The 20,472-nt window shown below is 40.4% G+C and overlaps 1 protein-coding gene across 6 annotated transcripts in view; it reads left to right on the top strand.

The window, feature by feature from the left end:
- LOC133665117 (chromodomain-helicase-DNA-binding protein 8-like) overlaps nucleotides 1-20,472 on the top strand; it is a 106,674-nt gene that overhangs the window by 28,545 nt on the left and 57,657 nt on the right. For 4 of the 6 annotated variants that reach the window (XM_062070335.1, XM_062070333.1, XM_062070334.1 and 1 more), the window contains exons 4-9: nucleotides 485-598; nucleotides 663-1,165; nucleotides 1,251-1,362; nucleotides 18,252-18,485; nucleotides 18,580-18,648; nucleotides 18,744-18,799. In XM_062070335.1, the coding sequence (XP_061926319.1) occupies nucleotides 485-598; nucleotides 663-1,165; nucleotides 1,251-1,362; nucleotides 18,252-18,485; nucleotides 18,580-18,648; nucleotides 18,744-18,799 (1,088 nt within the window). The remainder of the gene's footprint in view (nucleotides 1-484; nucleotides 599-662; nucleotides 1,166-1,250; nucleotides 1,363-18,251; nucleotides 18,486-18,579; nucleotides 18,649-18,743; nucleotides 18,800-20,472) is intronic. The other 2 variants (XM_062070337.1, XM_062070336.1) reach the window with 2 other exon arrangements.

The raw sequence follows: 20,472 nt of genomic DNA, 5'->3' as shown, positions 1-20,472 counted from the left end.
GCTATCCAAGTCAAAGTCCTCCTGGTTGTGTTGCTGCAGCCAGCCGCTAATACACCGACCCCACCTACAGCTTTCTTCTTTGCAGTCTTCATTGTTCATTAAACAAATTGCTAAAGATTCACCAACACAGATGTCCAGAATACTGTGGAATTTTGAGATGAAAACAGAGCTTTTTTGTATGGGATTCAATGGTGTCCAAATACTTCCGTTTAACAATTGACGTCACACGCATACGTCATCATACATAGATGTTTTAAACCGGAAGTTTGGCGGGAAATTAAAAAATTGCACTTTATAAGTTAACCCGGCCGTATTGGTATGTGTTGCAATGTTAAGATTTCATCATTGATATATCAATCAATCAGACTGCGTGGTCGGTAGTAGTGGCTTTCAGTAGGCCTTGAAGGTAGCTTGTTGAGAAATATCTCATCCAAAAAAAAGCAAGTTTGTCATGTTTACTCACAGCATGTGTATTTTGTTTCAGTACCAACTGGTGTCAGGAGCTGGCAATGCCGGCAGCCCGCAGATACTGCAGATATCCCAAGGCCAAGGAGGGCAGAGGCTGGCAGTTCCTTTCAAAATGCTCCTGCAGCCTCAGGTAGTCATTTTCTGCTTGAAAGTATTTTGGAACTAGAGCAATGATGTTGTCTTTTCTCTGACAGACAAGCTCGGCGTCGACAGCCGGCGGGGCTGTCTCTGTGGTGAAGGTTGTCAACTCTTCAACAGCGGGACCCTCCAGCACGACCACCTCCCCGACGCAGACCATCCGCATCGCCAAGGCCCCCGGTGATTCCTCCTCTGTGCGCCGTGTGGAAATCTTGTGCAAGCAAGAGAAGGCTAACCGTATTGTTGCTGAAGCTATAGCAAGGGCCAAGGCACGGGGCGAGAAGAACCTTCCTCGAGTGCTCAACCAGGACGAACTTCCGGCCTCACAAACCTCGCCAGAAATAGGGGAAACTGTCACGGTGGTGTCCACCGCAAAGAAGAAGACAAGCGGTGGAGGGAGCAAGAAGAAAAGCCCTGTGGCTGCAGGGACACCATCCAAACTGGCAGGGGTGGCGGACAAAAAAGGCAAAGCCAAACCTGCCGGAGGGACAGTTGTAGTTGCCGGAGGCACCGTAATACCTGTGGCAGGAAACAAGAGCAAAAGTAAAACCAAGACAAAGTAAGTTGGGGAATGTCGCATTTTTTTTTTTTACAAAACTGTACTTTTGATGACGGCCACTGATGCGTCTCCAATCTACTCTCAGCACGATTACTCTTGTGGGAGCCAAAAAGAGAAAAAGGAATCCTTCCTCCGAGCATTCAGACGGGGAACTGAGTCCGGCCTCACCTGCTGCGCTGGAGGAAGACCTGACCATGGTATGAACACACGCTTGAAGAGGAACTACACTTTTTGGGGATCATTCACAATCGTTATGTGAGACAAGCACACACGTTTCTCTTTTTTTTTTATGCATTGTAGTCAGGGCTGGGCGATATGGCCTTTTATTAATATCTCAATATTTTTAGGCCATGTCACGATACACAATATATATCTCCATATTTTGCCTTAGCCTTGAATGAACACTTGATGCATATAATCACAGCAGTATGATGATTCTATGTGTCTACATTAAAACATTCTTCTTCATACTGCATTAATATATGCTCATTTTAAACTTTCATGCAGAGAGGGAAATCACAACTAAAAGTGTATTTATTAAACAGTTATCAAGCAGTGGCACAAACATTCATGTAAATTCCAAAACAGAAAGTGCAAGATTGTCAGAGACATTTTAAAACAAGCTATTAGTGCACTTTTGTGCATGATGTCACTAAGATGACATATCAAAACAACACTAAATTAAAGTGACTTATTGTACAGAACGCCACTACAATAGTTTAAAACAAATAAAGTGCACTTTTGTGCATGATGTCACACAAGATATTTCAATAAGTGTCAAATAAAAATGAGCTGCATAATAGGAAATCAAATAGTGTATGTCCTTCGTTATGTGGTAGGTTCCTGCGGACATTATCTCCTTCTGTTGTTGACTAGTTTTTTTCATACGGTGTTGATGTGGAAATGGTTGCTTGGGCATTTTGTTGGTGTGGCACCGAACGGAGATGTTGACATGCGGAGTTCCAAGCACTCCTCATTCTCTAGCGGGTGACTTTTCAAATGATGCTACACATTAGCAGTAATGCTACTTTTTGTAGCAACGCTTTTGCCGCATACTTGTGAAACATCTTCCCGCTTGAAGGCAAACCACCGCCAGACGATGGACCCCCTGCTGTTTTTCTTGGGAATGAATTCTTCCCTCATTTGTTACCAGATTAGCACCTTCTCTCGCTCGTATTACCACTCGCACCTCTCCGCTAGCATCGCAGCTAGCGTTACCCATGTCGCTACCTCTCTGCTCCGCGACGGCGTATGACGTTGCACGCGCGACAGTATGTGACGTGCCGTATTTTTCGGAGTATAAGTCGCACCGGAGTATAAGTCGCACCGGAGTATAAGTCGCACCGGCCGAAAATGCATAATAAAGAAGGAAAAAAACATATATACACTACCGTTCAAAAGTTTGGGGTCACCCAAACAATTTTGTGTTTGAGCCTTCATTTCTAAGAACAAGAATAGACTGTCGAGTTTCAGATGAAAGTTCTCTTTTTCTGGCCATTTTGAGCGTTTAATTGACCCCACAAATGTGATGCTCCAGAAACTCAATCTGCTCAAAGGAAGGTCAGTTTTGTAGCTTCTGTAACGAGCTAAACTGTTTTCAGATGTGTGAACATGATTGCACAAGGGTTTTCTAATCATCAATTAGCCTTCTGAGCCAATGAGCAAACACATTGTACAAGTAGAACACTGGAGTGATAGTTGCTGGAAATGGGCCTCTATACACCTATGTAGATATTGCACCACAAACCAGACATTTGCAGCTAGAATAGTCATTTACCACATTAGCAATGTATAGAGTGTATTTCTTTAAAGTTAAGACTAGAATAAAGTTATCTTCATTGAAAAGTACAGTGCTTTTCCTTCAAAAATAAGGACATTTCAATGTGACCCCAAACTTTTGAACGGTAGTGTAAGTTGCACTGGAGTATAAGTCACATTTTTGGGGGAAATGTATTTGATAAAAGCCAACACGAAGAATAGACATTTGAAAGGCAATTTAAAATAAATAAAGAATAGTGAACAACAGGCTGAATAAGTGTACGTTATATGAGGCATAAATAACCAACTGAGAACGTGCCTGGTATGTTAACGTAACATATTATGGTAAGAGTCATTCAAATAACTATAACATATAGAACATGCTATACGTTTACCAAACTATCTGTCACTCCTAATCGCTAAATCCCATGAAATCTTGTACGTCTAGTCTCTTACGTGAATGAGATAAATAATATTATTTGATATTTTACACTAATGTGTTAATTTCACACAAAAGTCGCTCCTGAGTATAAGTCGCACCCCCGGCCAAACTATGAAAAAACTGCGATTTATAGTCCGAAAAATACAGTATGTAAGAAGGTGCGCTTGTTTTATGTCTCTGTGAGAAGGAGAGACAGGAAAGAGTGAGAAAAGCCTGTAGTGTAATGCCCGCAGCTAAAAGCAACTACGTGAGAACGTATACTCCAATATCACCATATAGTCATTTTCTATATCGCACAGAGACAAACCCGCGATATATCGAGTATATTCCATATATCGCCCAGTCCTACCGCTGCATATTCAAGTACTTACACAACCGCCAGGGGGCGACGGAAAGACAGTGGACTCATGTGAACGCGAGTGAGAGGGTGACTGACAGTTGATCACCTGTAGCTCCCAAACATATTCAGAAAAATAAAGGCATTATTACATTGGTGACTTTCTCTCCCGCAGAGTGATCCACATTTTAGCCCCGGAACACACCTCACCGTTCCCAAGACATCTTCCCGTTCGTTCCTGTGCCACAAGTTGCGTGGCAAAGCTGCGTCGTTGTGCACATTTAAACAAATCGAGTCGCGTCGACAGATTATGCATAAAAAAAAAACGTCCCTTTTTTTCCCCTCAACCGCCATCGTTTGCCCGCGACGTGAAGTTAATAAACCAAATGGAGTTATGGTTGCTCACAGAGCGGTCCGCCCGCCTCCAATGTACAGACTACCGAGACATCAACGGTGCATCGAGGGACCCCATATCCATCCACCTCTCAAAAACACTTATAAATAATGGATGAATAACGTTGAATAATGGATGAATAAGGTTTTATTTGGCAAAGACATGTCCTACACTGTGAGCAGTACAGTGTGTGCCTTTTCTGCATTTTTTTCCACTTCTTTGCACTTTTAGAACACACTCTGTAATGGCATATTTATTTTTAGTTAGCTCTTTGTCTTTTGTGTCTTTTATTTTATAACTGATTCATTCTTTTTGAAGTTTCACTTTTGAAATAAAAGCCCAGTTCACATACTGTTTAAAACAGAAAGGGCAATAACATATGGTTTACATAACTTAGTAAATAATCATGATTAATAATGTTGATTTCAATACTATAAAAATAACTAGATGAGGCAATTCCTGGAGGAATTGCGTGTGAATGCTCCAATGCTGAAGTTTAACTTAAGTCCTGGAATTTTTTTTTTTTTAGAATTGTTGAAGTAGAGCACACAATTCCCAAACAGGCTGAATATTTTGAAGGTGGAACAGTGTGAATCAGATGAAAAATGTGGGAGTTGTGGGACTTTGAAAAATGTACCATTGATTTCAATGTGAATTTCCAAAAAATTTGAGAATTTCAGGGAAAAGTGGGACATTTTTTGAAAATGGTAAAAAACTTAAATGGTCTGAATGAGTTGAGATGGTTGGTGTTGAAATTTTTCAAATCGGCCAAGAAAACATGTTGAATTGAGAAATGGTATTATGGAATTTCAGGAAAACCGGGAATTTTTTCTTGTTCATAAAACAACTTTGTTTTTTTTCCTGATTAAGAGGAATGTTTTGACGGTGAAATTGGGTTGAAAAATGTGGAAGGAGTAGTTGCCAGAAAAAAGGGTGGAAATAGGGCTTTGGAAAAACAGGTATTCTGGAAAATCCTGGAATTGTTTTTAACTTTGAAAAATGTCCCATTGATTTCAATGGGAATTTCCAAAAAAATTGGGAATTTTGGGGAAAAGTGGGAATTTTTTTGAAAATTGTAAAAATGGTCTGTATGAGTTGAGATGGTTGGGGTTTAAATTTTTCAAATCGGTCAAGAAATATTGAAGTAGTAACATGTTGAATTGAGAAATGGTATTACGGAATTCCTGGAATTTCGGGAAAACCGGGAATTTTTTACAGTTCATAAAACAACTTGGTTTTTTGTCCTGATTAAGAGGAATGTTTTGACGGTGGAACGGTTGAAATGCGTTGAAAAATGTGGAAGGAGTAGTTGCCAGAAAAAGGGTGGAAATAGGGCTTCGGAAAACCAGGAATTCTGGAAAATCCTGGAATTTTTTTGAACCTTGAAAAATGTCCCATTGATTTCAATGGGAATTTCCCCCAAAATTGGGAATTTCGGGGAAAAGTGGGATTTTTTTGGAAAATGGTAAAATTAAATGGTCTGAATGAGTTGAATTGGTTGGTGTTGAAATGTTTCAAATCGGTCAAGAAATGTTGAAGTAGTAACATGTTGAATTGAGAAATAGTATTACGGTATTCCTGGAATCTCGGGAAAACCAGGAATTGTTTCCTGTTCATAAAACAGTTTTTTCCTGATTAAGATTAATGTTTTGACGGTGGAACGGTTGAAATGTGGTGAAAAATGCGGAAGAAGTAGTTGCCAGAAAAAAGAGTGGAAATAGGGCTTTGGAAAACCAGGAATTCTGGAAAATCCTAGAATTTTTTGAACTTTGAAAAATGTCCCATTGATTTCAGTGGGAATTTCCCAAAAAAATGGGAATTTCGGGGAAAAGTGGGAATTTTTTTGAAATGGTAAAAAACTTAAATGCTCCGAATGAGTTGAGATGGTTGGTGTTGAAATTTTTCAAATGGGTCAAGAAATGTTGAAGTAGTTACATGTTGAATTGAGAAATGGTATTATGGAATTTCAGGAAAACCGGGAATTTTTCCTTTTCATAAAACAACTTTGTTTTTTGTCCTGATTAAGAGGAATTTTTGGACGGTGGAACGGTTGAAATGCGTTAAAATATGGAAGGAGTAGTTGCCAGAAAAAAGGGTGGAAATTGGGCTTTGGAAAACCAGGAATTCTGGAAAATCCTGGAATTTTTTGGAATTTTGAAAAATGTCCCATTGATTTCAGTGGGAATTTCCCAAAAAAATTGGGAATTTCGGGGAAAAGTGGAATTTTTTTTGAAAATGGTAAAAAACTTAAATGGTCTGAATGATTTGAGATGGTTGGTGTTGACATTTTTCAAATCGGTCAAGAAATGTTGAAGTAGTTACAAGTTGAATTGAGAAATGGTATTACGAAATTCCTGGAATTTCGGGAAAACCGGGAATTTTTTCCTGTTCATATAACAACTTTGTTTTTTTTTCCTGATTAAGAGGAATGTTTTGACGGTGGAACGGTTGAACTGTGTTGAAAAATGTGGAAGGAGTAATTGCCAGAAAAAAGGGTGGAAGTAGGGCTTTGGAAAACCAGGAATTCTGGAAAATCCTGGACTTTTTCGCAACTTTGAAAAATGTCCCATTGATTTCAATGGTAATTTCCCCAAAAATTGGGAATTTCGGGGAAAAGTTGGAATTTTTTTGAAAATGGTAAAAAAATTAAATTTGTCTGAATGAGTTGAGATGGTTGTTGTTGACATTTTTCAAATCGGTCAAGAAATGTTGAAGTAGGAACATGTTGAATTGAGAAATGTTATTACGGAATTCCCGGAATCTCGGGAAAACCGGGAATGTTTCCAGTTCATAAAACCACTTTGTTTTTTCCTGATTAAGATTAATGTTTTGATGGTGGAACGGTTGAAATGCGTCGAAAAATATGGAAGGAGTAGTTGCCAGAAAAAAGGGTGGAAATAGGGCTTTGGAAAACCAGGAATTCTGGAAAATCCTGGAATTGTTTGAACTTTGAAAAATGTCCCATTGATTTCAATGGGAATTTCCAAAAAAATTGGGAATTTCGGGGGAAAATGGGATTTTTTTTTGACAATGGTAAAAAAGGTAAATGGTCTGAATGAGTTGAGATGGTTGGTGTTGAAATTTTTCACTTCGGTCAAGAAATGTTGAAGTAGTAAGATGTTGAATTGAGAAATGGTATTACGGAATTCCTGGAATCTCGGGAAGACCGGGAATTTTTTCCTGTTCATAAAACTTTGTTTTTTGTCCTGATTAAGAGGAATTTTTGGACGGTGGAACGGTTGAAATGCGTTGAAAAATGTGGAAGGAGTAGTTGCCAGAAAAAATGGTGGAAATAGGGCTTTGGAAAACCAGGAATTCTGGAAAATCCTGGAATTTTTTGGATTTTGAAAAATGTCCCATTGTGGGAATTTCCAAAAAAATTGGGAATTTCGGGGGGAAATGGGAATTTTTTTGATAATGGTAAAAAAAAACGTAATTGGTCGGAATGAGTTGAGATGGAACATTTTTTCAAATTGGTCAAGAAATGTTGAAGTAGTAACATGTTGAATTGAGAAATGGTATTACGGAATTTCGGGAAAACCGGGAATTTTTCCCAGTTAATAAAACAACTTTGGTTTTTTTCCTGATTATGAGGAATGTTTTGTTGGTGGAACGGATGAATTGCGTTGAAAAATGTGGAGGGAGCAGTTGCCAGAAAAAAGGGTGGAAATAGGGCTTTGGAAAACCAGGAATTATGGAAAATCCTGGAATTTTTTTGGACTTTGAAAAATGTCCCATTGATTTCACTGGGAATTTCCAATAAATTGGGAATTTCGGGGAAAAGTGGTAATTTTTTTAAAGTGAAGTGAATGATATTTATATAGCGCTTTTTCTCTAGTGACTCAAAGCGCTTTACATAATGAAACCCAATACCTAAGTTACATTTAAACCAGTGTGGGTGGCACTGGGAGCAGGTGGGTAAAGTGTCTTGCCCAAGGACACAACGGCAGCGACTAGGATGGCGGAAGCGGGGATCGAACCTGGAACCCTCAAGTTGCTGGCACGGCCGCTCTACCAACCCAGCTATACCGCCACATTTTTCAAATCGGTCAAGAAATGTTGAAGTAGTAACATGTTGAATTGAGAAATGGTATTACGGAATTTCGGGAAAACCGGGAATTTTTTCCAGTTCATAAAATAACTTTTTGTCCTGATTAAGAGGAATTTTTTGACAGTGGAATGGTTTAAATGCGTTGAAAAATGTGGAAGGAGTAGTTGCCAGAAAAAAGGGTGGAAATAGGGCTTTGGAAAACCAGGAATTCTGGAAAATCCTGGAATTTTTTTGTACTTGAAAAAAAGAGTAGTTTGAATTTCCAAGATGGTGGAATGTGTTGAAGGTGGAATTGTTTGAATCGGTTGAAAAATGTGGAAATGGTGGAAGTTTGAAAAATGGCCAATTTTGTCCGTTGGACACATTTTCAAGCGTTGACCGGTCCGCGGTTCCAAAAAGGTTGTGGACCACTGTCGTAGTCGATAAGCTGCTTCTTTTTCCTCTATCTTCTTGTTATGGGACATTCGTACTCCGCTGTTGCCATTTGTAATATAAAATAGTGTAAAGTTCTTACTTATATCTGTCAGTAAACTCGCCATGAAAGCGCTAAAACATACCGGTGTAGTGAGTTTACATTATCCACCCAAGGAACTTTAGTTATTAGAGTTCTGGTCGGACGGGTTTTCACGGGACACACAAAATAACAATAGTATGACTCCTTTAATGCGGCATATAATCCGGTGCCCCTATAACATGAAAAAGAAACAAAAATAGACCATTCATCGGCAGTGCGACTTTATAATCCAGTGCGCCCTATGGTCCGGAAAATACGGTACTGTCTCTGTAAAAGGCTCTGCCTCGATTGGTTGTTTTTGTTTTGTTTTTGTCGTGACTTGTGCTACACTTCTGCCGTGGCAGATCTAAGCTATGTTGAAACAACACAAGAAATAAGTGCTTAGTAATGTTCAAGACGTATAGTTGGAACCTCGTTACAGTGAAAAGTAAGCAGCTATTAACAAAAAATAAACAAGTAGATGAACAAGAGTCCGGAGGGAGGATTATGTAACAGCTGTTTAGCGGCCTCTGCCAAGCAAACACCAAAAGAGAAGATGGATTGATCCATAAATCCGTAGTGTTCACACCAAGGGTAGTATCAGTATATGATAGATACCAGAGTGATTAGATTGATATTTTTGTTTTCTCTAAATCTTTTGTTGTTTTTGTTATTTATTACAAATTTAGGGATTAAGGCCCTGGAAACAGGAAGATTTGAGGTCAAAAACCAAAAGATTTAAGCAAATAGTAGATAGTAGTTTTGCTTTTGTTTATGTATTCTGTACTATTGACTCTGTTTTGCTCGAACATATGCATGTAATGAAAGGGATTAAGGAACTTCTGGTAGTTTTAAATATTGTGTTGTTGTCACCCGAAATACCTTAGTTTTTTTTGTTTTTTTAAGTTAATACATGTCTTTGGTATGAGACGATTTCACTCCTGAATAATCGGGATTGGCAACTTTGATGAAATTGTATTCAGGTGGAAAAAACTTCCTAACATTCATATTCAATTTTAAAAGGTTTGATATTTATATATTGTTTAAAATAGCCATGTGGAAAATTAATGATAAGTGTTTGACCTTGTCTCTTAAAAGAATCGTAATCAAGAATCGTTGGGAACCGGAAAACCGGAATATATTCAAGGAACCAGACCCATCCAAACTAAACCATATGGCACCCATACTGATAGGGATAGGTACCAAATCCAGTACTTTTTTGACACCGACCGCCCTACAGATTCACGTAAAATCCAACAGTGCCATTTTCACTACCTTGGTTTGCATTTCGGTGCTTGGCGATCACTTTAGCAAAACTGAGAGTAGACTCAGATGTTGCAATTTTCAATGCCAACAAAGAAATTTACTCAAAAACACTACAACATAAGTTAAGTAAATGCGCTAGCTTGATTGATATTGACATGCTACTACTGATTAGCAATTATACATAGCGATTTCAACACCTCCAAATTTGTTCCAGAACAATACACCTGTACAATACTTACAGTATTAACACTTTTTAGGGCACACAAACACATAAAAACACACCATAAACTATACACTACTGCCATCTAACGTCTTGGACTTGCAACTGTAATTGCACCTTAATGTAATTTAAACTCTTAAATATGATAAATACAATGTCAGGTTGAAACACTGATGACATCTATTAAACAAGGCAAGAAGCAAGGAATTAAACAGAGACAGAATTAAATTTGGCTCAATGAGGAGAGCGCGTACACCTGTACCCTTGAACAGTGTTCCACCACGCTCTGACGAAAGATTGTACGCCTCCTCTTTTATTTGGACTTTCCCTGATTACATGGCAACAGCTGTTTCTAAGGGACGGGGGGTCGTAAACAGCCATCGTCTATGGTTACAAAACAGTTCAAAGAAAAGGTGCCAGGAGGGGAGTCAGGCCCTGCTTCCTCTCCGCTTTGTAGATCTCGGGTCAAGACAAAATCTTCCTGTGGATTACAATAGAAGAAAGAAACCGACGCCTTCATGTCGCTTCCCATCCTACACAGTGGAGTTTTACAAGCCTTTTGATTGGTGGAACAAAGACAGCTTTTGTCCTATCGCCGGGAACTCATGGCAACACAAAGTTTTGTGATAACTTAGATACAATTATTCTGATACAATGTATACCAAATAGACAAATGTTATCATAATTATCTTATTTTAAAATGTTGCAATAAAAAATGAGATTTTATTATCAAAAACATTATTTATTAACACACCAAAGTACCAATAAAATACGTACCGTTGAGTACTGGTTTCGATTCCCAGGCACCAGGAATTGATACCGTATCGGTTCAAATGTGAACGGTAGCCATCACCCCTTAAAAATGTCTGGAGCCGCAAAAACTTAAAAGCCTTATATAAGTCTTATGACGAAGGCAACACATTATATAAGTGTCTATATTAGCCTACTATTAACATAACTATGTGTCGGCTGATACAAATCTTTGTTAACAGAAATGTTGAAATGTAATATTTATTCTACACATTTTTACAACATTGGAAACCATTAGTAAAACGAGTAAAATCTCTGAGGGTGAGTTAACTCCTGGAAATTTCTGGCTTAGAATGGCTAAAGGAGTACGTGTGTGTCCAAGATAACGGTAGGCTGTCTTCTTCTAATGTATTTATTAAAAAAATTTTCAAGCTGGGTAACATTTACTGTGGTCCGGAACAGTATGGCACACAAACTAATATCAGAAATGCAGCCAATATTACATACAGATGTGTCATGAGACATGCAAATATGAAATAAATACACAGAGAACATAAGTAAAGGAAATAAATTGAGCTCAAATATACCTACAAACGAGGCATAATGATGCAATATGTACATACAGCTAGCCTAAATAGCATGTTAGTTTCGATTAGCTTGCAGTTATGCACTTACCAAATATGCCTGATTAGCACTCCACACAAGTCAATAACATCAACAAAGCTCCCATTTGTTTATTCACGCACAGCATAAAAAGTTTGGTGGACAAAATGAGACAAAAGAGTGGTATAAAACACGTCATTCTGTGGCAGCGTCAGAGAAAGTTGTACTTGGTTTAGCATTTATTGATAGACCTATATTGTATTGGTTCTAGTATCTTTAATGTACAAAATGGATCAAAGTGGCCCCCGCAGCCATCAATTCTTATGTATGCGCCTTTTTCTGGAAAAAGTTTGGAAGCCCCTCCTGTAGAGACTTTCATCCAGCCTCTAGAATAAAATGACTGAGTTCAGGATGGAGCACTGGAATACAAATAATAAAAAGAAAAATGCGAAACAAATTGCAACTGCAGACACACATGACATTAAGTCTAAAACACAGGTATACTTTTATATGGCCTGCAAAGCCTGGCAATATTATGCGTCAAGAAACTACTTTGTCTTTCTGTATCTCCATTTAGACAAAAAAAAAAAATAGTTGTACTGAATAACATCAACAAAGCTCACATTTGTGTATTCACGCACAGCATAAAAGGTTTGGTGGACAAAATGAGAAAAAGAAGGAGTGGTATAAAACACGTCGAAAGTTGTACTTGTAAACAAACTACGGTGAGTTCAAGGACCGCCAAATTAGGACCTCAAAAGGCCTCCCATTCCCCGGGAGCACCTGCTGGAACCCTCTGCCCCACCTACACTACCGTTCAAAAGTTTGGGGTCACATTGAAATGTCCTTATTTGTGAAGGAAAAGCACTGTACTTTTCAATGAAGATAACTTTAAACTAGGTCTTAACTTTAAAGAAATACACTCTATACATTGGCTGCAAATGTCTGGTATTTGGTGCAATATCTACATAGGTGTATAGAGGCCCATTTCCAGCAACTATCACTCCAGTGTTCTAATGGTACAATGTGTTTGCTCATTGGCTCAGAAGGCTAATTGATGATTAGAAAACCCTTGTGCGATCATGTTCACACATCTGAAGACAGTTTAGCTCGTTACAGAAGCTACAAAACTGACCTTCCTTTGAGCAGATTGAGTTTCTGGAGCTTCACATTTGTGGGGTCAATTAAACGCTCAAAATGGCCAGAAAAAGAGAACTTTCATCTGAAACTCGACAGTGTATTCTTGTTCTTAGAAATGAAGGCTATTCCACAAAATTGTTTGGGTGACCCCAAACTTTTGAACGGTAGTGTAAATACGCCAAGCTGTCTGAAAATAGGGCCCCAAAAGGCCTCCCATTCCCTGGGAACACCTGCTGGAACCCTCTGCCCCACCAAAATACACCCAAGTAGGGCCCCAAAAAGCCTCCCATTCCCCGGGAGCAACTCTTGGAACCCTCTGCCTCACCTAAATACGCCAAACTGTCTGAAAACAGGGCCCCAAAAGGCCTCCCAATTCCCTGGGAACACCTGCTGGAACCCTCTGCCCCACCAAAATACACCAAACTAGGGCCCCAAAAAGCCTCCCATGCCCCAGGAGCAACTGTTGGAACCCTCTGCCTCTCCTAAATATGCCAAACTGTCTGAAAACAGGGCCCCAAAAAGCCTCCCATTCCCCGGGAACACCTGCTAGAACCCTCTGCCCCACCAAAATACGCAAAACTAGGGCCCCAAAAATCCTCCCATTCCCCGAGAACACCTGCTGGAACCCTCTGCCCCAGCAAAATATGCGAAACTGTCTGAAAATAGGGCCCCAAAAGGCCTCCCAATTCCCCGGGGACCCCAGCTGGAACCCCCTGCCCCACCAAAATACGCCAAACTAGGGCCCCAAAAGGCCTCCCATTCCCTGGGAACACCTGCTGGAACCCTCTGCCTCACCTAAATACACCAAACTGTCTGAAAATAGACCCCCGAAAGGCCTCCCATTCCCCGGAAACACCTGCTGGAACCCTCTGCCCCACCAAAATACGCAAAACTGTCTGAAAATAGGGCCCCAAAAGGCCTCCCATTCCCTGGGAACACCTGCTGGAATTCTCTGCCTCACCTAAATACGCCAAACTGTCTGAAAATAGGGCCCCAAAAGGCCTCCCATTCCCTGGGAACACCTGCTGGAACTCTCTGCTTCACCTAAATATGCCAAACTGTCTGAAAATAGGGCCCTAAAAGGCCTCCCATTCCCTGGGAGCACCTGCTGGAACCCTCTGCCCCACCAAAATACGCCAAACTAGGGCCCCAATAGGCCTCCCAATTCCCCGGGAACACCTGCTAAAACCCTCTGCCCCACCAAAATACGCGAAACTGTCTGAAAATAGGGCCCCAAAAGGCCTCCCATTCCCTGGGAACACCTGCTGGAACCCTCTGCTTCACCTAAATACGCCAAACTGTCTGAAAATAGGGCCCTAAAAGGCCTCCCATTCCCTGGGAGCACCTGCTGGAACCCTCTGCCCCACCAAAATACGCCAAACTAGGGCCCCAAAAGGCCTCTCATTCCCCGGGAACATCTGCTAAAACCCTCTGCCCCACCAAAATATGCGAAACTGTCTGAAAATAGGGCCCCAAAAGGCCTCCCATTCCCCGGGGACCCTGCTGGAACCCTCTGCCTCACCTAAATACGCCAAACTGCACAAGAAGGCGGGGAAGAAGAGGGGAAAGGCAGACAAAATGGTCAAAAGTCCCAATTTTGTCCAAAATACCTACCCGGGTTCCAGTCCCACGAGTCCCGCCGGACATTTAGTACAATACGGCGCTCGCCAAATACTGTCATCAGTGAAGCATGTTTAATACAAACAGTGGGATTTCTAACAATTACGAAGGTTTGTGTCATGTTTGTCCTTCTAAAGCAAGGGTGGGCAATTCATTTTTACCGGGGGCCGAATGAGCAACCTGAGCACTGCTGGAGGGCCACGCCGACAGTATTTCAATTAAATTTTGCTCAAATTATTTTTGATATACCGTAAGATAAATAATAATAATAATAATTTAATTTAACCTAACTTAACTTTATATAAAAGCAGATTGCTTTTGATGGTTTTATTTTTAACTAAGGCTGCAGCTAACGATTATTTTTCTATCGATTAATCTATAGATTATTTTTTCGATTAATCGGTTAATCTATAGATTATTTTTTTCGATTAATCTATGGATTATTTTTCCTTTTACCGATTATTTTTTTATTCAAAATGAAGATGAAAAAATAAATGTAAGCCCGTTTTTTCAAAAGGCATGGCTTTTATTTACAAAAAAAAAGAAGTATGGCCACTCAGTCAACATTGACAACAACATGACTAAATATTCTGTAACAATGTAAACATTTAAAACTTTTAACATTTAACAAAATTAAAAGTAGCTTATATGCTTTTTAATGTGCAAATATAAAAGTCAACATCCAGTGCAAATCTTAATATTCTGCAATAGTATAAGCATTTCAAAAGTAAAAGTATTGCTTATTTTGCTTTAAAATGTGCAAAAATAAAGATAAACATCCAATACAAAAAAGTGCAAAACGAAATATTCTGTAACAACAGTGTAAACATTTCAACAAAAGTGAAAGTATTGCTTATTTGCTAAAATGTGCAAAAATAAAGATAAACATCCAATACAAAAAAGTGCCAATCTAAATATTCTGGAGCACTGTAAACATTAAGTATTGCTTTTAAAATGTGCAAAATAAACATCCAGTCCAACACAGTACACAATAACCAATTCTACTCATTCCAGTGAGTGACTAACAGTTGTAATGAAGAAAGGTTAGCATGTCTACTTGCTTTGGTTCTTTTCTTGTTTACAATATTCCCAGCAGCTGAAAATAGGCGCTCAGAAGGGGTCGATGTGGCTGGAACTGAGAGGTAATTAGCCTTCACCTCAAGCCAGGACTGCGAGTGAGCTGAGCTGCAGTTTAAGTTTCTAGAAGGTCAACGGGCTCATAGTGATGTTACTAGTAGTTGACTGGGAGGTGTTTATTATCATTTGGGGAGAGTCCGCTGCCTGATGCTCACCTGCTAAACACCTATCTGCTCCACGCTGAAGCGCTGACTACATGCGCTCTGAATACGCACTGCTGATTGGCTGATAATGCTTCGTGTGTACCAATCAGATGGTTGTGTGGGTGGGACAATGCTGCGTGTGTACCAATCAGATGGTTGTGTGGGTGGGACAATGCTGCGTGCTGAGACAGAGGCAGACGGAGCAAAGCAGCTTGTTAAGACTTTTGCTTTAGCTTAGAAACTCGTTCGGTACACCCCCGTACCGAACCGAAAGCCCCGTACCGAAACGGTTCAATACAAAACACGTACCGTTACACCCCTAGCAGATACAAATGACACATTCATGTTTTTGTGTAATGATGACAACGTATACTCGCGCGGACGATTGACTAGTTGATGGTTTTCTTTTCAAATGTTCGTTCATAGCCGTTGTGCTGCTATGATAGGCCATTTCCGCTCGACACAGTGTGCATACAACAACATTATTAGGCCGTTTATTGAAATACTCCCACACTTTTGACCCCTTTTGGCATGCTTTTCCCCCCTCGCTCGCACCGCTCGCATCGTCTTCTTTGATCGTCTGCTTTGCGCTTCGCCATGACGGTAGTGTGACGTCATTATGCGACGCGTCGACGCCCAAAAACGGCGTCGACGTATTTACGTAACCGATGACGTCGACTACGTTGACGCGTCGTTTCAGCCTTATTTTTAACACTGTCTTACACAACACTTCCTGTTGTATAATACAATGCAAAAATGTCAATTTTTGTCACTTTATCCTGCATCCTCTTTAAAAGTCCAACATTTTTCCCCGTCAGATTTGGATAACCATCTGTTGTCACACCTGCCAGCTTGTCCCATTTCAGTCCTAACATGTCCAAACACGCATTTACCTATGTGAACAAGTCATTACCTGTGGTTGTCTCTTTAATTGACTGCATGGCTGCCAGCTCCTCCGTGATTTGAAAGTCTGCAGTTATCCCACGTAAGAAGATGAGCAGCTGGGCGGTGTCACGTACATCGCAGCTCTCATCCAAAGCCAGCGAAAAACAGTCAAAGTCGGCCGTTATGTTCTTCAGCTGAAGCTCCAGGTTTCCAGCGATGGTCTCAACCCGCCTCGTTACAGTGCGTCGGGAGAGTGACACGTTCTCAAATGCGCCCCTCTTCTCCGAAGACATATCAGCGCAACAGAGTCCAATAAGCACTCCTTAATAAACTCTCCGTCAGAAAACGCCTTACTTTTTCTGGCGATTTTGGGAGAAATGACGAAACTTGTCCTGACAGCTGCATCTCTGGGGGTGTGAAATTTGGCATAAAGTCCTTGTTGGGTTTGCAGTTTTACCATCAACGCATCAGCCTCCCTTGCGCGCGCTTCATCAGACAGATTCCGGTATTTTTCGTCGTGTAGTGGCGATTCAAATGATATTCTTTAAACACAGCAACCTGTGTACCACAAATTAAGCACACGGCTTTACCTCTAATTTCTGTAAAGAAATACTTGGCAGTCCATGTCTTGTTGAAAACACGGCATTCGTCATCAACTTTTCTCTTTTTAGCTTCTCGGGGGTAACCGTGCATCACTTGTCGCTGTGCACCTTCACTCACAGGTTACACACGGACATACGCCCATAAATAACACTTTTCAAAATAAAAGCAGCACAGTTGTATTGAACGCACGACATAGATGCTTTTTTAAATTAGGGACAGAGTCCCTTTGGGACAGAGGACCCTATTGTATTTCTAGCGTTTTATTATTATACTGCCGCCTCTTTGAGCTGTAATTTGACCCCCTTAACATGCTTCAAAACTCACCAAATTGGACACACACATCAGGACTGGCGAAAATGGCGATCTAATAAAAAAACCAAACCCCAAAACTCAAAATTGCGCTTTAGCACCCTCTAGGAAGAAAACACAGACAAAACTGCCTTTAACTCCCAGTAGGAATGTCAGAGAGACATGAAACAAAAACCTCTATGTAGGTCTCACTTTGACCTAGATTTCATACACTGACAACCCCCAGCAAAAATCAACAGGAAGTTTGCAATTCCCCCTTCAAAACAAAAGTTGAGTAAAAACAGTCACCTTTTTTCAAACATTATCTCCTCTGAGCGCGTTCGTCTCGGATTCAAATTAGCACAGGAGAGAGATTGAACCCTTCTGATTAAAAGTTGATGAAAGAGTTTTAATTACTGCTCCGGTTTGGATTTTATGAGCCCTCAAAGTCGGTCCCGTCCATCGCTGCTTGCAGCTTTAATTTATTTTGTAATTTGTGATTGCCGCTGTTCACATCCACTCACAATCGCGCACGAGCATACGCCCACACGGAAGTAATACAAATAACGCTTTTCAAAACAAAAGCAGCACCGTTGTATTTCACACTCGACATAGATACTTTTTTAAATGTATTTTGTAATTTATGATTGGCCTCACGTGGGCCGGACAGGGACGCACAAAGGGCCGGATGTGGCACAAAGGGCTGGATGTGGCCCAGGTCTGTTCTAAAGAAACCATATGAAATAAAAAATATATACTTCTACTGTTTTCACAAATTTTCGAAAAAGCTCCAGGGAGCCACTAGGGCGGCGCTAAAGAGCCGCGGGTTTCAGACCCCCGATTTAGGGAGTCGTTCCTGAGGCGTCTGTTTGCATGTTGACTACTATGTGTATGAAATAAACCTCACTTATATTAGACAAAGTTGAAACTTACACATTGAAATCTCCCTCGTCCAGAAACGGCGCTCTAACCGCGTGGTGAAAAGAAAGAAGTACACGGAAGACCTGGACATCAAGATAACCGACGACGAGGACGAGCAGGAAGATGTCGATGTCATGACGACCACGGCGGCCGTGGCCTCCATCAGCACGCAGCCTTTAGTGGCGGCGCCAGCGGCGGCGGCCGCAGCTCACGTCCAGCAGGGAATGGCGTTCGACGCTGACGGCATGCCTGGCATGCAGTTCTTCGTGGTGTGTGGAACTTTTCAAAACAACTTAACCATTTTCAGACTGACACTGCATGCTCTATAAGTCGCTGGCTTCATTGGCTGTCTTCACTTTGCAGGAAAACCCAAGTGAAGAAGACGCGGCCATTGTGGATAAAGTCCTTTCCATGCGATTAACAAAGAAAGAAGTATGTTTATTCAGTTTGCGTTTCATTCACTGGAGCTTTTGAATTGCTTGCCTTTTTTTTTTGTCTGAAACCTAATGACCGCTACTCTCTCCTAGGTCTTCCAAGGCCAGTACACCAATGTCGAGGAATTCTTTGTGAAGTACAAGAACTAGTAAGTCCCAACAACCTTGATCGAAAATGTATATCCTGTAAAGCAGTGTTTTTCAACCTTTTTTGAGCCAAGACACATTTTTTTCATTAAAAAATACGGAAGCACACCACCAGCAGAAAAGGTTAAAAAATGAAACCCCACCAGGTTGTCGTGCCTTATTTTGAGTTTGTTGTTGTTTCCTGTGTGTCGTGGTTTAGTTCCTGTCTTGTGCTGTTATTTTGGTGACCCTTCCTGTTTTGTTGGTGTTCTCCTGTAGCAGCTTCACGCCTTCCTTTGAGTGCTATTGCCCGCACCTGCTTTGTTTTCGCAATCAATACTATTGAAGTTGTGCGTACGCTACGGATGATGTTTTATAAGAAATTATCGAGTTCCTTATCGATTCTCTTATCGAATCCAGATAGGTTGTTGTATATGGAAAAATACACAATATTTGGTTTAACAAAAGCTCACTTTTGTTTTATAAGAAAAAAATAAAATAAACTAAATAAATAATTATTGACTGTTACCCCCCTAAAAAAAATTAAAAAATATTGACCGTTGTTACCCAAAGTATATTAAGTGGGATTTTTCAGAAAAACAAATATATACAGTAACACAAAAACAACCTGTCTCTGTGATCACTATAGGTGTATAAATAATAATATAGTGTTAAATTAAATTTAGTCCCTTGGGCACAAAACTGAAAATAATACAGCTCTCCAAAAAGTGCACTTCTGCTGCTATTGGAACATACTAACTACACACACTATGACACTAAGAACACCACAGTCATCAATCAACAATTCTTTTTCCAAAAAATTATTTCGATGGTGGAAATACACGACTTGCAGCCATTTTAAGTCCTCAAAACATCCATTGAAACAGTGCACAAATATCGTTTTTCAATAAACATCTTAATATCAAATTTAACCACTTTCCACCTTAATATTGAGTTACATAAACAAGTTCAACAGTTTACTTACAGACTTATCTTTTCCAAGGCTTGTAAGAGCTAACACAACTTGTCTACTTCTCAATTGTCTCACGAACTGAACTGACGTCGCCAACCCGGAAGTGCCCAAACTAATGACGCGTTGTATTTTCATATCGCCACAAGGTGTCGGTAAGAGTCTACAATCAAATGGGCACAGGACGGGATTCGAATAATATATAACATAATAATATAACATTGTTGATTGTCATGTCATGTACGGATGTGCTTTGTGGACGCCGTCTTTGCTCCACACGCTGTAAGTTTTTGCTGTCGTCCAGCATTCTGTTTTTGTTGACTTTGTAGCCAGTTCAGTTTTACGTTTGTTTTACAGAGCCTTCCCTATGCTTCAGTGCCTTTTCCTAGCAGGACTTGCCTTTTGTTAATTTTTGGTTTAAGCGTTACATACCTTTTTACCTGCCCGCTGTGCTCTGCATATTGGGATCACGACAAACCATCCTCGACGCGTTCCGACTCCTACAAAGCAATGAACTACCTGCTGCCACCTACTGATATGGATAGAGTATTACAAGATTGCCCTGCCAAGCTCTACACAGCACAGGCACTAGACAACGGCACATTATTATGATTATTGATTTGCAAAAAGATTTTTGTGGACCAATTAGGTGAAGTTGCATAATTTCCCATGGCACACCAGGCAATATCTCACGGCACACTAGTGTGCCGCGGCACAGTGGTTGAA

The sequence above is a fragment of the Entelurus aequoreus genome, linkage group LG14, assembly GCF_033978785.1.
Source record: "Entelurus aequoreus isolate RoL-2023_Sb linkage group LG14, RoL_Eaeq_v1.1, whole genome shotgun sequence".
NCBI lineage: Eukaryota > Metazoa > Chordata > Actinopteri > Syngnathiformes > Syngnathidae > Entelurus > Entelurus aequoreus.
Note: the sequence above shows the minus strand (reverse complement) of the source record. Positions and strands in the feature narration are given on the sequence as shown.